Source organism: Poecilia mexicana, unplaced genomic scaffold (genome assembly GCF_051168715.1).
Source record: "Poecilia mexicana isolate PSO_F unplaced genomic scaffold, ASM5116871v1 scaffold_17, whole genome shotgun sequence".
NCBI lineage: Eukaryota > Metazoa > Chordata > Actinopteri > Cyprinodontiformes > Poeciliidae > Poecilia > Poecilia mexicana.
This window is the reverse complement of record NW_028263386.1, coordinates 22,863,444-22,881,615: the sequence shown is the minus strand read 5'-3', so window position 1 is coordinate 22,881,615 and position 18,172 is coordinate 22,863,444. Positions and strand designations below refer to the sequence as shown.

The window sequence follows — 18,172 nt, the reverse complement described above, 5'->3', positions numbered from 1 at the left end:
TGATTGAGTTACAGCTCCTCCAAAAACAGGAACTCGGAGACTCCGTTCCGACTCCGAGTCCGGGTCCGGAGCTCTAACCACATAACTCCACGACGAACTCGTTGTGATTGATTTCTATCGATCAGATCAATCAGCTCTACCTTTAAACGACCAGCAAAAGCTTTTTTTTATTATTTTTTTGCAATTTACCTACTGAACATATTAGATACGGTTAATTGTCTTTAAAGTGCAAAACGAGACGGTGTCGCAGAAGCAGTTATCGCCGTGCCGATAAATCACGAGTTATGACAGAGTGACACGCCTGACAGTTATTCACTCAATCTGGAGTTATGTTCTAATTAGTCGATATTAATAAGAATATATGGTTAGAAATAAATTCACTAAACAGCTGTGAGTCGCGTCTTCCGCACTTGAAACACAGACCTGCACATTGTTTCTATAAAACGAATTTATTCGATGATTTTAATAAATATTTCTTTATTTATTTATATATATATATATATATATATATATATATATATATATATATATATATATATATAGAGTTTAAATTTAGATTTCTAAATAATTATTTTCTGTTTATTCATTTTGTATTTTTCCCTTTTCAACATTAAAGTCTTGTCTAATAATAATAATAATAATAATAATAATAATAAATTCAGTGAGTCTTATTTTAGATAAGCTTTTTTGTTTATTATTTTACGGAAAGTTAAAATTAAATTCCATTTTTAATTGGGCCTAGATTAATATTATTATTAATATTATTAATATATTATTGTTTTTTTCTAAGTTGTGGTTACTTAAATAAATTTCCTTTCTTATTTTTGAAAAATTATTATTATTATTATTTATTTCAGCCTGCAACTCGTTTATTTATTGCGTGAGTGGAACTGTTTTTGAATACACAATGTTTCTCACCTCGTTTCTAATTAAATCAATACAGCGATCGTATTTTGCAACTTTTCATTCATTCTAACCTTTCAGCGTTATTACTTACAACCTTAACCAATTATTAGATACAAAAAATAATCTACTATTTAGTTTTTTTTTTATTCTTGCTGCAGAGTTTAACCTGTGCTTTTTAAAATCCGGTGCTCATGTGTCGCTTTTTATTTAAAAATTCTTCACATTTTAAGGCCTGAACTTGTGGTTTTTTTTTTTCTTTTTTCTTTACCATCTTTCTCATCCCGAAAGTATAATCTATAAGCGCGAGAAAGGGAAAAAAACGGAGAGAGAGAGAGGAACGAAAGTGTCGATGTTCGAGGAAAAGTACAGCAGAAGATGATTTATCTGTCAGCGTTTTGCTCCTCCAGCAGCAGCAGCCGCCTTTCCCCCCGCTCTCACCCCGCAGTCAGCTGTTATTTCTCGCCATTGATCTCCTCTCCTCTCCCCTCTTCGCCCCGCGACAAGTGAACTAAAATTAATGTCCATTTCACACCGCTCTGCTGCAGGATCGATGTGCGCGAGGAAGGAAGTTTATTTGAATTTGGGTGCCGAGAGAAACAAAAGTAACAACAACAAAACAAATAAAAGAAAATCTCTCGGCGTGTTTAATTGCCAGGTGAATTAAGTTTGCTCTCACTTCCACGGCAACATCCACGATTAAGCCGGTGAGGCAAATCAGAAGAACACACGAGTTTGTTCGAAATTATTTCAGTGCAACACCTGAACCGCCTCTATTTATTTCTCCAGTTTATAATTAATAATAATTTTTAATGACGAGTTTGTTTTCTAACCTGATGTCGGTGGTGTTGTTTAAAGCCGCAAAACCTCCTAGGGATTTATCAAATAGCAACAACTAGGGCCTGCATAAAAGTGTGTTTTTTGCCCTCTTATGTGGGAATATTAATGCGTCATGACGCAGGGATTAACCCCCCCCCCACACACACACACCCCCTCTCTGTCCCATAAGATGACACTGATAGTAAATTACCCACGAGCCGCTCAGTCGCGACTGCTTTGATGACCCCCTTCAGTCTATTAAGTCCTATCAATATGTACTAAATCCTAATTCTTCATTAAAAGCACAACCAACTCCTTCTCTGCTTCTTGAGACCACACACACCCCTACCCCCATCCCCCTCCACTTTTGCGTTATTTTGTTGTGCTAATAAGAGTCCTTTTTTGTCATGCGGTGAGGTAATTGAAATGAACGCGTCGCCGGTAAATAACACGTGTTTGACACCAGCAGAGAGGAAAAGGGGGAGAAGGGGGGAGAGAAGTGCGCCGGACGCGTTTTGCATCTCCAAAAACTTTGCGTTATTGTTATCTCGTTAACGCCATAATGATGATGGTTAGATGCGTGGCCGGATGCAATCATTGTAGCGCTGTCGGTCTTATCAAATACAAGAAAGGCGTGATTTATTTCCTAATTTGTTATTATTATTATTATTATTATTATTATTATTATTATTATTATTATTATTAAGGCATTGAAAATTGCAGCCTGTCCGCTGCTCATTTTGTGTTTTGAGAACTTTTTTCTTCTTCTTCTTCTTCTTCTTCTTTTTTTTTTTTTTTTTTTTTGATGGATTCGTCTAATGTTCCGTTTGAACTCGGTTTGGAAAGTTTTATATTTGACATATTTTTATATTGACATTATTATGCTTCAGCTCTTTTTTTTTTTTTTTTTTTTTGGATACAATTTTGTTCCGGTGTGACTAAGTGAGATTCATATTTCTGCTGCTGCAGACCGTGGCGCCTCTGAGGGAGGCTGGGGAATGGCCATCTCTTTAATTTACTGGCCACCCACCCCACTGCCTCCTCAGGCCGAAAGTCTTACACGGATTATGGTGTTTATTAATTTGAGTTTAGCATTTGGCAACAGGGCAACCACTGGGGGTGGAGATGATCGCGGGGGTGCAGAGGCCACCCCCTTTTAAATTGACTGATCAATTCTATATGCAGATTACTTTTTCTTTTATTGCAAGCATGTTGGAGAGGAGGGAAAAAAGAAGAAGAAGGAGCTTGAATCAGTTGTTAGATTTATTTAGCCATATTATTATTATTTGATATGTTCTTTTTTTTTTTAGGGTTTTTTTTTATGTTTTGAATTCTTACCCGGCCTTGCTTTTAAAAAATTATGCCTGAATGACACAGTTATGTACATTAAAGGCTCCAGCTTGTTGAATGTGAGAACTTAAAGGCTCTTCAGAAAACTCTGAGCAGGGGTTTGACCTAAATGTCAAGTTTTGCCTCAGCAACATGTCTATATGAAATTCCTGAAATTCTGTCGTTGCGTTTGGTTTTCGGCATTCAACCCAGAGCCAGTTTTAGGAGGATGTGGGCCTGCGGGGCTGGAGCCACTTTTGGTGCCTTATCAACACGACTTTCTTGCACTCGTGGAAAATTAGAAAACCGTTCGTAATTAGGCACAAATCAACTTGAACTATATTTATGCTTTCCCACGTGAAAGTAGGCTTTTTTTCTGAAAGAATATTTGCATTTGCTTTTTCTAAAAAGTTTCTTAGATTCCAAATTTACAGTGAATCTCTGAAGCACACCAAAAAACCAAAGGGAAGGAGTTAAAGCTTGCTGCCATGACATCCGGCATCATTGACATCGTCCTCATTTTACTTTTTTGTCATTCATGACAATACAACAAAAATCAAACCCCACAGAAATGATGTTTGGCAAACATCCAGTCATGAATGTTTGGGGCCCACTTGGCATTACCCCATTTAGCCACTGCTAAGATCTGGCTGTGATGTACCACCAAATATCAGCTTCCATCTCCTGATTACATGTTCAGAGATTCGGAGCATCTTTCTGTTTTTATTGCGTTCTTTTCTTTTTGGTTGCTTTTTGCCGATTTATTTGTGTCCCCCAAGGCGTGGCGCTGTTTAATATCTGTCACTTATACCTTGTTTTTGCCCCATTCATTCCCCTGCGGAGCCTTCATAAATCAGACCCAACCTCATTTCCTTGCCATATCTTCGAAAAAATACATCTGTTTCCATTGCTAATGGCATCATCCGGCTAAAAATTCCCTTCTGTAGAGCTGAGTTTTCTCCCTCTCCCCCTGCAAATATGCATACAGACACACTTATTTCTGTTATTGATGACAGGAAAGTGGAGTAGCTCCCATCCAGTCGTTTTCTATTGGAAGGAAATCACTCCATAGAGGAGGATGCTGTGCTGTGCTTAATGGTTTGATTGCATTGGAGAAGGCAGCCCTCTCGTAATGCCGTTACAGAGGGAAATATCACTTGGAGACGCTATTGGCAACAAGAGAAAGTCAAAGAATTAGCCTAATGGGGGGAGTTGTGTCGGATGTCAGATACTTTCTATTCCCTATATTGCTCCGTGTCTCCGTCTCTGGTGCGTCTCACCATCCTTCCAGGGCCCAAACCGGCCCCTCCTTCCTCGCATAACGTCTCTCTCAGGTTTCTTCCCCCATTTGTCAGCTGCATTGCTTGACCGGATCACAAGCTCCCTGCTTGGAAAATAAGCTAATATGCCCCCCCCCCCCCCAACGCACATCTACACACCTCCCCAGAAGACACTGTTGGTGCATTTGCTCTCATCGATTGCACACAGGCTCTCTCTGCCTGGTTATAATCTTTCTCTGTGCGGCCTGTAAGTCATGCGGGCAGGAAGCGAGGCTGATATGGAAGGGGAGTGAGGGGTGTGGGGGGGAGTGGGGGGCAGGCTGATCAGCGTGTAAATGGACACGCGTACCTGCAGGAACACATCCCGTCGCACGTCTGCCTGCCTGTCCGCGCACACGCCGGCTGACGCTCGCGTTACACCCTCGCAAAATCGGGCCCAACTCAAAAAAAAAAGTCCTTCGACATCATCCCTTTGTTTCACTTTTATTTCCACCCTCATGTCCCGGTAATCACTTTCCGATTTTCAAAACGGCTTCTACAGATGTTGTTGTTGGGCCATCTCTGAAGGCCACCAACATTGAATGGCAAACTAGACCCACCCCCACTGCTGCCTTTCCTGCCAGGACAGGACACCCACACAAAAACTACAATAAGTTTTCCTCTGTTTTAAATCGCCGTCATAAACTCTACAAAAGAGGATTACTGCAGCAGAAATCAGTGAGTGAAAACAGTGTTTTTTTTCTTTTTTTTTTTTTTTTACCTGGCAACAGTTTTTCCTTGTTAAACTGCATCTAATTGACTTGCATGCAGCTTGCTGTAATGACTGGCCGGCCTGCCGCCTGCCTGCCAGCCGGCTAGATTAGAGACTGCTGTTGTACAACCCAGCACAGTAATAAAGACTCATACAAGGGCAGCTGGTACCACACACACACACACACACACACACACACACACACACACACGCACACACACACACACACACACGCACATAGTCACACTCTGACAGAGAAGATCAAAATCTTGGTCTCCCTGTCAGCCAAATCTTTATCTACTGGTATGTATGAGGCAATATTAATCAATTTAAAGTAGATTTTAGATGGGATTAGAGTTATACAAACCTGCCCATGTCTCATGAAGATTGAGAAAGTCTGCAATTCTCTACTTGCTAAACACATGAAACGTGCCGCAGAGAGCCGGCCCAAAGGATAAACATTGCATCCAGTTGCCTAGGGGGGCCCCTGCTGGTCTGGGGTGAGTGGGACAAGGAGAGCACAGGGTAAGACATATGTGTCGCAAACGGAAGAGGCGAAAATGTTAATGGTTGAAATGACACAAACCATACAGCAAACTCATCAGTGGCAGGAACGCGTATCGTCCCATCCCATGCTGAGGGATCCAGATACGAAAAAATTCTGTACGTTTTTTCTTTTTTTGGTATTAAACCCACCGTAGAATTGTCAATAATAATAATAATAATAATAGATAGGTGAGCTCTGGACTAAGTTATGCTGCATTAGTCACACTGTGTTAAGTTTTTGGAAATTTACCAACAGATTAAATAAATAAATAAATAAATCCAGAGTTTTCCCAAAACATGTGTCATCTCACACACCTCTGTTTAGTGGTGGAAAACGAGCTAACTGGAAACGGGGCCCCCGAATCTTAATCTGCCTTGGGCCCTGTTTAACTTCAGGTCAGCTCTAATGTTGCACTTCACAGGAGACAAATAAAAAAAAAAAAAAAAAAAAGAAAAATATAATATCGGTGCCTGGGAACGAAAGCATAACAAAAGAATAGATCTGGTTTACCAGTGGGCAGAAATACACTTTGGTAGGCATATGATTTATTTAAGCATGGACCGCGTTTGTCTGGAAGGATTAGTGGGCTCATGCGAAGCCTCCTTGCTAATAACAAAAAAAGTTTTAAAAAAAAAAAGGATTTAAAAAAAGTTTTTAAAAAAAGTGCAAAAATCCCCACTACACGTTGGGATTGTTTTTTTTTTTTTCTCCAAAGCGATTTCTTCTCTGCTGGCTGCGACTTTGTCTCTGAAGTCGAAGTGAAATTTAAGCAGTAAATCTTTTTTTTTTTTTTTTTGTTCTTTGCAGGAGCATTCGATGAAATCCATCAATAAAAAAACGCGGCCTGCTTAAATAAAACATCCCCACCAAACGTGTTTGTTTTCAGTGAACCAAATTCAAGCTTATCCGATCATTATTGATTTTTTTTTTTTTTTTTTTTTTTGCTCCAGAATATTCCCCGAGCGTCATCGTCCGCCTCACTGTGATGTGTTTGTTTGCCTCTTATCAAATCTTCCAGTGATATTTGTCTCGGTTGTTGTGGCGCAGCAGCTGTCGACGAATAAACACGGTTACGGATCTCATATCGGAGGGGAGAAAACGCAGAGGAAGGAAACGCGAGATTAGATATTCGAAAGGCATTCCGAGACAATATTGCGTTTTTTTTTTTTTCTTCTTCCTTCTAACAGCTGAAAGTTAAGACAAGGACAAATAATATGCGAAAGGAGGAGGAAGAGAGCGGAGATACAAATGGCTGTGATTCTTATTCACAAGGACATTTGAGCTTCGCCTCATGGCCAGACATGAATGAGTAGATTTCAATAGTATTGACTGTTGCTTCGGACATCAGCAAACACACATGCTCTCTCTCTCTCTCGCACGGGCACAAACATCGCAGACCGTCTGGAATACAGAACGGACCTGTCTGCAGGTCAGGACTTTTCCATTTTGCTAGTAAGAAAGAAAAAAGATAAAAGGCCCCAGATGCAAAACACGATGTGCACGCAGGAAGTTTACTTTGATCATCCCCTTGCTTGTGCTTGCGTCATGACGGCAGGCATTTTCATTCTTACTGGGTTTTTAAATAGGAGTGGCGACTTTGTCTTTTGGGTATGAAGGCATGTTTTCAGTCTGGTCTACAGATTGCAAACTTTTTGTCATTTACTGAGCAAAAATCTAGTGGGAACGTTATTCATGAAAAAAACAAAAGAGAAGTAAACACCAGGATTCCATTCTCATCAATCCAACTTTAGCTGCACAGACTCCTTTATGATTTTATCAACTTTTCACATCTTTGTGCAGGAAATTTGAGCAACTTTCTTTCTGAAGTTGCTTCAGTTCTGCCAGTTCTACAGTTCAGTAAAGCTCAGGTTTGGTCCTTTTTGTAAGGCGATGCAGAGAAAGATGGCTGCATTCTTAATAACTGCAAGGTGCTAACATGGTATGTCTTCAAAACAAGAACAAATCCTCACAAACCTGGCTAAGGACCAGATCCTTAGCAAACTTTATGTTGTGCTTAATTGCCATCTATCTCTACTTTGGTCTCTTCTGTCCAAACGACATTGTTCCAGAAGGTGTGGGCTCCATCCATATAACTTCACCCATATTCTATTCTTTACATAGGGAACACACTTTTCCCTTGCTAGGTCTTTTTGTAAAATGTGCTGTCATGTTATGTTTCAACAGGCAAACTTTAGAGGCCTGTTAGAGTCTCGATGCAGCTTGGTTTCTTTGCAGTTTCTTGAGGTGAATTTGCTGAGACTTCCAGTCCTTTGAAGACTGCCAGCGGCTCTAAAATGTTTCCACTTCCCGCTAATCATTCACGCAGATAGAGTGATAGACTTGAGCTCGTTTTGAAATCGCCTTCCTGTATCGATGGGTGGGAACAATTGCCTCGCTCAGCTTACCGCTGAAGTTCAAAGAGAGTTTGCTTTCCTTCTAATGTTTTTTTTCTCTCTCTCTATAATAATTGGTGCCAAGATTAGGAGTGAGCATTTGCTAATTTGTTTTCAAATACACTTTTGGAAATTGAACTGATACAGTAATAATAAAAATGCAACTTATAAGAAAAAATAAGCCAAACATTTTTTGGTCGAGCTGAAAGACAAACCAGCAAGTAGCACAATTACTTTAGTTTGCTTCATATTAAGACCGGTTGGTTTTAGTTGCTTCTGTTTTTATGATTTCTACTTTTGAGGCCTGACCTTTGCGACAATGTTTTTAGCTCTAAAGCTCTCTTTTTTTGTTTGTTTGTTTGTTTGTGGGTGTTTGCGTCTTCACCAGGCAGTTAAGAGGACTGACATAGCTTGGCCTGACTTGTAATAAAATGCAAGAGTGGCACTTTCATGCTTGTCAACGTTTTCTAAATATAACCAGAGAGCTGGAATCGTGAACACTCTAACTCACACTCACATTTAGGTTGGCACACGTATTATTTTTTTTTTTAAGACTGCCTGCTTTTCTCTCCATCTCCACTAAAAAAAAAGAAAAACCCTCAGCTCTTTGGCTGTTTTACTTTCCGACTCATACACACACACATGCGCAGCAGTCAAAGCTGACAAGACGTTTTTATGGCAAAAAATTGGATGCTCTCTCCTCGTTCCTCTCCGAAACTCAGCAGACACTCTGGAAAACTTGACATGACATGTTTCGTCTTTGTGTTGCCATAAAATGCATCAGTTAGACACTCAAAGCAGTGCTGCTAAGAAGAAGAAAAAAGAAGGTATTTCCACAATCGCCGACAGAAGGGATATTTTCAAGAAGAAGAGATGGTGTAGCTTTTTGGATCCAATTTTCCTTTCTACTCTCAGAAGAGTTTAATAAAAAAGGAAGAGTGTTGCATTATCTGAGAGATGAATGAAAGTACATTTTATTCTGTTTGACTTGAAGTGTTGAATCCTCAGTGCCCTTTAAATTTCACACCTGATTTGTCTTACAATCAAATAACATTCTATGACAATTTTTTTTTTTTTTTTTGTAAAACGTCCTTTATTTTTTTCACGGAATCCTTGTCTTTCCGGTAACTTGTATTTTAAGGCGGAAGCTCTCCTCCAACGTCGATGCTAAAGCACATTGTTGTTGACACTGCAATTTCGTCGGCTTGCACCACGTTGTCACTTAAAGTGCAAATTTGACGCGAAAAGCCCCCTCTCTCTTGCGTCTCTGTGTTTAATATCGCGCTGACAACTGCATCATTCCTGCACACTGTAATCAAATAATGACACCGTGGTAAATGTTCCCTCGTGACATTTCCTATTACAAAACGCGCGCGGCCCCGGTGTCACACAATGCGTGGGCGGTATCACGCGGTGGCAAATGGGATTGTAAGTGGCATCCGGCTGACGTTCGGCGTGTTTGCATAGGAAGTAATTGCACTCGTATATTGATGATATGCATAGGTGTACGTCGCCTGGAATTATGATTGTTGTCCTGGAAATAAGGTTGGAAAAAAAAAAAAAAAAAGAAACGCGCATCACTCTCCATTAACATCCGTTTGACACTTCTATTACGGAGATATTACATGTGTGGCCGATTGCACTTTAAATTACACATAAGGGAATATTTGACACCTACTCTACTGATAAGAAAATAATAATCAGTGGTGTTATGGTTTAATGCGTGTAATATGTCCGTATGTGTGTTTTAGCATTTCTCACATTATAACTCCCATTTTACCAACAAATGCTACATTGTGAGAAACCCTCTGCTTCTTACAGGTTCCCAATGTCTGGGGCTCATAAGAAGAAGTGCTGTTTTGGGGTTAGACGCAGGGGTGGAAATTAGCACCCGCCACTGGTCAAATGCGGGTAAAAGTATGAAGAGGCGTGTAAATTGGAGCAACGCACCTGTCACTGTGGCGGGTTGACGATTTGAACAGGAAAAACAGTGCTGCATTCAGTTTGAACTTATATCCAGGGAAGGACTGACCGTCTGGTTTACAGACTGATGCATTTAGTGTCCATATCTGGCGGCCCTACGCTGTCATAATTTATCAAAAAATGTAAAAAAAATAAAATAATATATATATATATATATATATATATATATATATATATATATATATATATATATATATATATATATATATATATATATATTATTGTTATCGACCGCGACAGCCCATTGGTTGATTTCATTGACGGACATTGGGTTTATCCAATTAAATCCCTCGGTTCTCCTTGGCCCGCCCCTCCCCTCTAAGGTCATAGATAGCGCCATTTCAGCTAGCCAGAGTCCGAGAAAAGTGAGCGAATACAATACGAGAGTTTTTCTGACCCGCCCCGTCTCAGAAAAACTACGGCAAGCTAAAAAGCACATAAGCCTGTTCAGAAAAATGTGCCAAACTAACCGATATGTTTACCGCACAAACTTTGACCGCTGGAGCAGATTGAGTAGCGGAGATGGAGGGGGGAATTAGTGATTCATTGTCGTCAGAGAAGGATGAGAGAGAGAGACGTGACGATTGAGGAAGAGTTCAGGTGAGCTGCTGCTGCCCGGTAAAATTGAGAGGAAATCTTCATGAAGAAAAGAGCGTTTCATGCAGGGAGGAGGCCAGGTGTGTGAGAGTGAGTCAGGGAGGGGAAGCTACACTAAGCTAGCAGCAGGCGGTCTGAAAAACACTGAGATAACACAGGAATGATGTGCAATTAGTAATGAACACGTTCTGAGATATTTCAGTAATAAGAAAAATTGTCAATTTCAATAGAAGAGTTAGAAAACAGCTATTGATACCATTTAAAAATGACTAGATGCATCTTAAGTAAATACTATCTGGGGGAGTTGAAGCCAAAATCTCGAAATGTTCAACATAGAAAATGATAATGATTGCAGGAATGTTAGGGTTGTGTAGTTAAAGTTTGCTGTTAGTAATTAATTCAAGTGAACTTACTGCACTACACCTGTGTTAAGGTTTCCATGCTTTATGTTAAATTAGTTTGTATGTACGATACACTTATTGTCAGTAAATCAGTTTTCACAGAGTTAATGCTTGTACTGATGGGGTATGTAATTAAAAGAAAAAAAATAGTGGCTGGTGAAATGTCTGAGTGGCCGGTAAAAATTTACACCCCTGGTTTCATGCAAGGTTGGGTCAGGGTCATGGTTAGTATACCACCAAGACACAGGGCAGCCATCTTGGATCATAGAGACAATATTTGTAGCCTTTAGCTCTGATTACATATCAGCATCTTCCTTCTTCTTGTTTTCTCTCATAACTTATCATACAAAACAAATAAAAAAGAAAAAGATTCCATGAATTTGCAGCTGGTGGTGCTTCCTTTGAGTTTGTCAATTAGTTTGCATGCTGAGAATCCACTGAAAGTCACCCCAGTGTGTTTGCCAACGTCAGCTAGTTAGCTCAGTTCTTGTGCCTCGTGTGATGTCATCAGCACAAATATAAACAAAGCAGACTTTACACTTATTTCTTCATTTGCACTTTCTAAAACACTCTGGACGTCCTGAAATCCTGAGCTGGAAATCTATTTCTCTTTCCCCATCTGTGTTTTTATTGTCAGCGTACATTGATCAGTGGAACAAAAAACCCCATCACAAGACTGCCTTTAACTCCATCTTTTATTTTTCTCTTGCTTCCTCACTTCGTCTCCGTCTTCTCCCATCCTTTGGTTAGATTTCACCTCCCCTTTCTCTCCTTGCGCGTTGCGGCCTGTGAGGAAACATCCGTTCTCTTATTGGATTGGCTCCTTCACTTAGTGGCTCCTTCACTTAGTGGCTCCTTCACTCGCCACCCCCTTGACTTGTTGGGGGTAATGATGATAAAATTGTAATATCTCTGTGCTCATCAGTGTGTTACCCCCCCGCCCCCACCTCCCATGTATATTAACACCTCCTTTTCTAAAGGTTGCTTAAAGGAACGCATGTACCGATACACAGAGGGAACAGAGCGAGAGCCAGCTGAGAAATGGTAAAAGAGAGCACATAAACTGGACAGGACAGTAACAGAAGAGTGGTTAAAAGAAAGAATTTTTACTAGGATTAAAGTCGGAAGGTGCTATTTTTGGCGTGACCAACAACAGAGAGGGGGGGAAAAAAGTCCATTGATGTTGCTGGTGAATTAGGATGAGAGATGTGTAATGTGACTCCGTGGCATCGTTCCAGACCAGAGGTGTGTTATCGTAAGCTGTTCTCACTCCACACGCGTCCACTGTACACTTGTGGTAATGTAAAACATCTCACCATCTCCTCCTCTCTTCCCCGGAGCACGTTTTTTTCCCTTTCTCTCTATTTCCCCCCCCCCCTCTCTGCAACATTGTTTTCCGTGTGGGTGTGTGTCTTTGTGTGGGAGGTACAGGACCATGCCAAGTCCCAGATCAGATTTGAAAATTGATTTGAAAATTGATTGTTTTGGACAGCTGATAGCTATAAAACACGTTTCTTCTTCTTCTTCTTCTTCTTCTTCTTCTTTCATTTCCCAGGGAGTTCCTCCTTTGATGTCGGATGGTAGTCGGCGAAGCTTTGAAGCTCAACCAGAGCAGCTCACTGCACTACTCGATGCTGTGTGAGGTAAAGTTTGCTGTGTGTTTAGACAAGCATACGTTACCAGAGTTACGACAGCTACATCTGTAACATGAGACAAAGATGATGTTTGATGAAAACTAAGACTCTTATCTTGTCCAATTCGACTTGTTGATATATTTTTCTACTTCTGGGTCTTCATGAAGCCAAAATAGCATTGAAATTGTAAAACAAACAAGCAAACGTATTGTAGACTCAAAAATAAAATGTGAAATGTGGCATTTTGTTGAATAGAAGCTATGAAGCAGATTTAGTTTTTTTATCTGCTATTGGTTAGCAATGTCCTCACATTGTTGATGTACTGTTTTTGTCTTATTTATTACTTTCATTGCTTACTTTTCTCAAATAGGCAAATTACTAACTCTGTCAAAATGACATGGCAACAACTCAATTACTACTTCTTCTTCCTTCTATACTTCAGATTAAAAAGTGTGATTTTTGGACATGGAGCATCATCCAAAAATCACACACAAGAAAAAGTGACATTTTCTTCTTTCTACCAAAACTAAACTACCGCTACTAAACTTAAACTTGTTCTAATCAGAACCTCTGATGCTTTTAAAAAAAAAAAGACCACATTGCTGAAGTTCAGTGGTACATTCTTTCTTTGCACATAATGTATCCAAGATGCATCAATGCAAAATTGCAGATCATTTAAAGCAATTTCTTTTAGTTTGTTCAATCAACACAACAAAGCAGCTGAAGAACTGCTTCCTGTTTTACATCAAAATAAGAGTCTCAAATATTGAGCCTACAAGTTGACGAGATTAAATAAATGATCTCCATGTTCATAATAATAATAATAATAATAATAATAATAATAATAATAATGACTTACTTGATTCACAGATGATGCAACATGCTGACTGCAGGTTCACATTGTTTTGTGCAACAAACCTGACTGTTTTTTTCTACATTTTTGACCTTTGTAGTAAAATCTATTTTAGGCATTGCTTGTAACAGTTTAACTAATACATTTGCGACCTGTCATTTAAGCAGAAAAATTTTACACATAAAAAAAAGTATCTCCTCTCACATGTATGACAGAGATATCTTTACCCACTTTAAATGTAACATATTGGACTTTTAACAAGGCAGTCACCTTTAAATTGCCCTATGAAGATAAACATCTCTAAGATGCTATTTTGCATTTCATCGGCTTCCTCTCTGCGTTCCTCCAACCGACCGTACCCTCCGACAATCTAATCCCCGGGAGAGAAAATTCTGGTCTCTTGCCTCGGATGCTTTGTGCACGGGGGGGTGGTGGGGTCAAGTACGGCTAATTTATTCACTCAGTCAGATTTCCTCTGACTCGTGGACGGCAGATGGAGAGGCCGATATTATATCGCCCATCTGAGTCACCCGGGGGAGAAAGATGAGGCCGAGGTGGAGACATCAGGGACAGATGTAGGGATGAGAGGAGAAGAGATTGACAGGAAAGATGCAAAAAGAAAGGGGGCACAGATAGCAAAAATTGGGGGAATTAAAAGTGGTTAGATGGAGAGATAGGACGGCACAGCCCGCAAGAGTGAGGGGCTGCGTTCGCCCCACTGAGTCAGCTGTTGAGCTGAACATTGAGTCACACAGGCTCTTATCAGATGTGTGGGTGTGGGGGCGACGCGTGGATCTGTGTGTGTGTCCCCTTATCTTAAGACAAGTGGTTCTGGTCCAATGACATCCTGGGAGATGGTTGGTATAAGCTGCTTAAACCCAAGATCTGACATCGAGGAATGAGGGAGAATAGATAGCGGTGGAAAGATGAGAAGAGGTGATGAGGATGGAAAGAAAATGAAGAGGAGGAGGAGACGGTCTGATAAGGAGGGTTGTGAGGACAAGATGAGAACGACTTGAAAGAGACGAGATGTGGGGGGAAAAAACGTAGAGGAAGAGGTGATGTGAGAAGGGTTTGGAAAAGTTTTTTTTGTGTAAAAGAAGAAAGTGAAAGTGGGGTTTTGAAATGTTTGTGCGCCATCTTTTTCAAAAAGGAAGGATTTGTGCAATCGGATCAACGGTGTCAACTTGAGGACACTTTTTTTTTTATCCCCGGGTGGTCCTTTCATTTTCTCTGCTTACAGACGACAGTCTGGTTGCTGAAAATGCTTAATGCCTCTTTGAGGAATAGCATTAGGACAAGAATGTGTCTGTGTTCATGTTATTTGATTTTAGGTAGTTGGGTACCCAACTTTTCCATCTACACTTGTGAAGGTGCAAAAGCATTTTGATTTCTTTCTAATTTGACCAAGTTATGTTTTTCTTAATCTTCTCAGATGCTGACTGCCAGAAGATGATGAACCAGCTTTGACGATCCACAGATGTCCTCCTTTTTCGGACCATTTGACTTCAAGATCACATCCAGCACCTGTAAGCGAGGGAAGATTTTACCTGCTCTTGCTCTGGAAGACAACCTCCATCTTGTCTACTGTTAGTGTACAAAACTGACTGGTCCAGACACACGCAGTGGCATTTACCTGAATGATCTGAGCCAAATCATTCCCTTGTGAATTTGGCTGCTGAAACAGTAGATGATTTGAGTTTCTTAAAAGATTTTCTCCAAAGACTAAATAATTTCAGTCAACATCCTAGACCTATCAAACCCATTGCAAGGGCTACTGAGTATTGTCTTCAGCTTCCCTAAGGAGGAATCCTTTCCTCCTCCTCCTAAAATCCTTACAACGTCCTTCGACCGCCCAGACATGGACCTCCACCGGGCAGCCTTCAAGATGGAGAGCTCCTCCTATCTGCCAAACCCTCTTGCTTCTCCAGCCCTCATGGTGTTGGCCTCTACTGCTGAAGCTTCCCGTGACGCTTCGATTCCGTGCCAGCAGCCTCGCCCCTTTGGCGTCCCGGTCTCTGTCGAAAAGGATGTCCATTTGCCATTCAACAATGGTTCGTACACCTTTGCGTCGATGTATCACCGCCAAGGCGCGGTCCCGCCAGGATTTCCCAACAGGGACTTTCCTCCGTCCCTCCTCCACCTTCATCATCAGTTCGCACCGCCCAACCTGGACTGCTCGCCCATCAGCATGCTGAACCACAGCGGTGTGGGCGCCTTCAGGCCTTTCGCCTCGCCTCCGGAAGATCGGGACGGGGTACCGGGCGGTTATCAATCTGCGTTCACCCCGGCGAAGCGCCTCAAGGGCTGCCTGGATGCGGAGGCTTCACCCCACCTGCGTTACTCTGATGCCGAGGGGAAAGAATATGACTTTGGCGGCACCCAGATCCCTCCGGGAGGCTCGCCCAGCAGTGCCTTGAAAGCAGTTGAGGACAGCGGGAAAAAGATCTTCGCCGTGTCCGGCCTCCTGTCAGACCGAGAGACTTCCTCCAGCCCAGAGGACCGCATTGAACGCTGTGAGTACTGAGTTACGTTTCCCATGACACTGTACTGAGTGTGTGATTGCACTTTCAGCATAGCTTACAAAGGAAATAGTTTTCTTTGGTATATGCTAGCATTTCCACTTCTTAAACCAGCTGTCCTTCAAACTCCCAAAATGCATGGACATGTTTTTTATGGTCATTCATGGGAATCTTATCATTGTGTGTCATTTAGCTCTTTTTAGTTTAACTTATTTAGCCTTAAAATGCATTGAAAATGTCACTTTTTCAAGACCTTGGAAGTCAGATTTGGTTAGCCCATTTGACCAATCACCTTTTAACTACATTTACACATCAGCAGGCATCTTTATGTGGACCTAGTTTAAATATCTCATTTATCAACCACAATTTCAAATAACAGCATATTTTATGTCTATTCAGTATTTGTCATTCACACAATTGAAGGATTTCACGTGTCATATTTCTAAAGATATTTTCCTCAGTCATTTGACGGATTTAGAGATTTGGTCAGTCGAAGATAAAGACAGAAACTTTCCTGCATTGCTTTCTCATAAGAACAACAATTTTAACAATGTGAAATGAAAAACAAAGTTGCTACATTTTGTGAGGAAACTCACAGAGTTGTCTTAGACCAATGAACAATTCCATCTATGTTCTCTTGTCATCATCTCTCCTGACTCTTGGTATCCTTTCACAAGTGCACAAGCTTCACTGGTCTCATTAGCATTTACCAGTGGAACGATGCCATTTGGCCCTCATGCACTGGGAATCTGATCATTGTGTGTGCACGTATCTGTGTGTGTGTGTGTGTGTGTGTGTGTGTGTGTGTGTGTGTGTGTGTGTGTGTGTGTGTGTGTGTGTGTGTGTGTGACGGGTTCAGAGACTGGCTGTGCTCTTTGCCATCAGCATTCATCATCGCTTTGCACTGGCAGCCACATTGCCAAAAGATTTACCCACACACCCTTACACTTGGCAGGCTGTGTTTGCGGGTGTGTGTGTGTGTGGCCACGGGGTTGTCAAAGCTCCAAGCACAAACACACAAACACTCTAGCAGAGACACAAACAGCTTTTTAGCATGACCGGCGACATCTCCTACACATGTCAACAAGCTGCGTCGGATCCTGGTGGCAAATTGGGAGATGTGCAGACGGAGATCCGGGCTCACGCCGTCTAATTAGGGCGGTCCATATTTTTCTGCATTCCAGATTAAAAGCTGCAACAGACTTTCTGCCTGATCTCTTATCGATACATCAATCTTCCCTCTTCTCACTCTCTCTCACGTCTTTGGATTTGTGAGTGGGTGATTCGTCCTTGATGTAACAGATGAGAGACAGAGGCGACGACCTGAGACTGATCCGATAAAAGAAAAAAAAAAAACGCAGGAGAGACGGGTGAGAAAAAGGAATGAAGGAAGAAAAGTAGAGGCAGGAAATTAAAGAAAACGAGACCCAGTGGCTGGCGGCGGTGGGATGAGGGTGGCAGTTGGGAAGGAGTCTAAAGATTACGTAGATGGGTGTGATTTAAAGAGACGAGATCAAGCACCAGGGACAGAGTCACATCAAATGGAATGTCTTTAGATATTTTCAAATCTGTACCTGGCCAGGTTAACGTTTAGCAAAAGCAGCTTCTACTTCAGCCGTAGGCTTTAAAGACATTTCAGGGTGTAGAGGAGCTGCTTACGGCACAGAGTTATGGGTTCTCCTTCACTGAGCTTGGCTATCCAGAGGAGCCGTAACGAACAAACAACTCTTTGGGACATTCCCATGAGGGTAATGCTTTTGCTGTTTCACACACACACACACACACACACACACACACACACACACACACACACACACACACACACACACACACACACACACACACTGTGTGTGTAGCTAGCTGGCAGCTTCACACAGTAACCTATTTTGGACTGCCATACTGATTAGGAGCTTTATTATGCTTGGGATCATAAAGTATCATTACTGACTGTGGTCACAGAGCAGCAATGTCTTTTCAGTCTTTATATAGAAGGTACACAAGCAGTTTAAAATATCATGTCAATGTTTGCACCATTTCACTACTTTAGGGGTTATTAGCATTAGTTTTTTTTTCTCTCTACCTCACAAAGCAAGTTTCATTGAGCGATCTCACGGATACGTTATAGTGCGGCAAAGACATTGAAGATAACAGGGAACGTAT

The 18,172-nt window shown here is 41.2% G+C and overlaps 1 protein-coding gene across 5 annotated transcripts in view; it reads left to right on the top strand.

Moving 5' to 3' along the window:
* rnf220a (ring finger protein 220a) overlaps positions 1-18,172 on the top strand; it is a 279,000-nt gene that overhangs the window by 96,771 nt on the left and 164,057 nt on the right. For 4 of the 5 annotated variants that reach the window (XM_088014369.1, XM_088014371.1, XM_088014370.1 and 1 more), the window contains 2 exons: positions 12,559-12,646; positions 14,926-16,006. In XM_088014369.1, the coding sequence (XP_087870495.1) occupies positions 15,352-16,006 (655 nt within the window). In that variant the 5' untranslated portion in view covers positions 12,559-12,646; positions 14,926-15,351. Of the gene's footprint in view, positions 1-10,488; positions 10,606-12,558; positions 12,647-14,925; positions 16,007-18,172 lie in introns of those variants that run through there. The other variant, XM_088014368.1, reaches the window with a different exon arrangement.